This window comes from Pundamilia nyererei, unplaced genomic scaffold (genome assembly GCF_000239375.1).
Source record: "Pundamilia nyererei isolate P.nyererei 1_Seehausen unplaced genomic scaffold, PunNye1.0 scaffold00021, whole genome shotgun sequence".
NCBI classification, from domain to species: domain Eukaryota; kingdom Metazoa; phylum Chordata; class Actinopteri; order Cichliformes; family Cichlidae; genus Pundamilia; species Pundamilia nyererei.
In genome coordinates, this window is record NW_005187422.1 from 4,379,207 (window position 1) to 4,380,623 (window position 1,417).

Consider the following 1,417-nt stretch of genomic DNA (forward strand, 5'->3'; position numbering starts at 1 on the left):
TTGCACCATTTTTACAAACCAATTCTGGTTCATCTGTTTCACTCAACAATCGGCCATGTGCGTATGAAAACAAAGGCACTGCGCATGCGCGTTTTACTCATATTCTATCGCGATATTTCATTTTCCTATCGTTGCCTAACATTATATTACCGTGAACAATATAATATGGCCCAGCCCTAGGTACAAGCACTGGACGGAAATTGAAAAGTCTTTAAAAGACCTTCAGTAGGTCTGGTCGACTACTGAATTGAATTGAATTGAACTGAACTGAAAGCCTTCATTGTCATTATACACAGTATAACAAGATTACAACAGCTTTATAAAGGTGCACATGTGCTTAGCACATTAAAAAAAAACTATACAATAATTGCTCAAGACTGCTTAAAAAAACTTGACAAAGAATGTCTGGTTACGTGGAAGCAGAGCACAGAGGAATGAGGGGTGGCATAAGAATTTTTCACAGTGTTGTATGATAACAGTGAATAACTGTAATTGTTCTTTTTTTGTGCTTTTGTACAGTTTTTTTGCACATGTTTTAACTGAACTATACATTATCTGCTGAAGGAATGGAATTCATATTTGCAACTTGTTTAGCCAAACCTTGCTAACCTCATGAATGAAGCCCAGCTGCAAAGTTAAGTGTGGTGGACATTAAGAGTTTTAGAAATGAGGCCGTCAAACAAGCTATTCCACCATGATTATAAAAGGGTATTACCTAGTCACACAACTACTCGTGCACACCGTTTTTGGCCATGTTTGGGGCAGTTCAGTGTATAAGCAATAAGTAGATATGAGAACTTACTGCCTGCCTCCATGAAAGTTTCAGGTCGGTAAGTGAAGCCGCTCTCTTGCTCCAGTGGGTTTCCACAGCTGGCATGTTCTCCAGGTCGCTGCAGGTTAATAACGGTTTTCAAACCACACCTGAGCACAGCAGTCCACAAAACAAGTCAACACAGACACGCAGAGCTGTTCTATGTCTCACAGTTCTTCTGTTTATAACGATGTTCATTTTAAATGAGATGTGAAAGAAATAGAATGGACCTTTGAAATTGTTCAATTATGTTATATTTCTCTATGATCTCAGTGGAAGGCCTTGCCATAGCTAGCAAGTTGTCAGTAATCCTGTAATAAGAGAAGATGAAAGGTTGAACAAGTAAAAACAGCAAGATGGTCAATATCAATACTAAAAACTATTCAGTATCTAATACTGAATGTTTGGTGCAGTCCCTCACTTTATTCTATGCCTGATACAAGTTGTTTTAGCTTCTTCTCCCTTTAACTCTACTTCCTTTTGATTGGTTGCCCTGCTAAGAGTCAGAGCTGTGTGGCTGAGATGACAACCCTCACAGGGTTTACTTAAACATACACTGCCCTCATTATTTGAAATTGTGGCCATGTTAATGGTAGGGATGGGTAT

General features: G+C 38.8%; 1 protein-coding gene across 1 annotated transcript in view; it reads right to left on the reverse strand.

Annotated features, from left to right (window-relative positions):
• Nucleotides 1–1,417, reverse strand: part of ptpdc1a (protein tyrosine phosphatase domain containing 1a) — a 25,163-nt gene that overhangs the window by 12,905 nt on the left and 10,841 nt on the right. Inside the window, exons 4-5 of the mRNA XM_005726706.2 lie at nt 1,042–1,122; nt 803–921 (exon numbers count right to left, since the gene is read on the reverse strand). Of these exons, the coding sequence (XP_005726763.1) occupies nt 803–921; nt 1,042–1,122 (200 nt within the window). The remainder of the gene's footprint in view (nt 1–802; nt 922–1,041; nt 1,123–1,417) is intronic.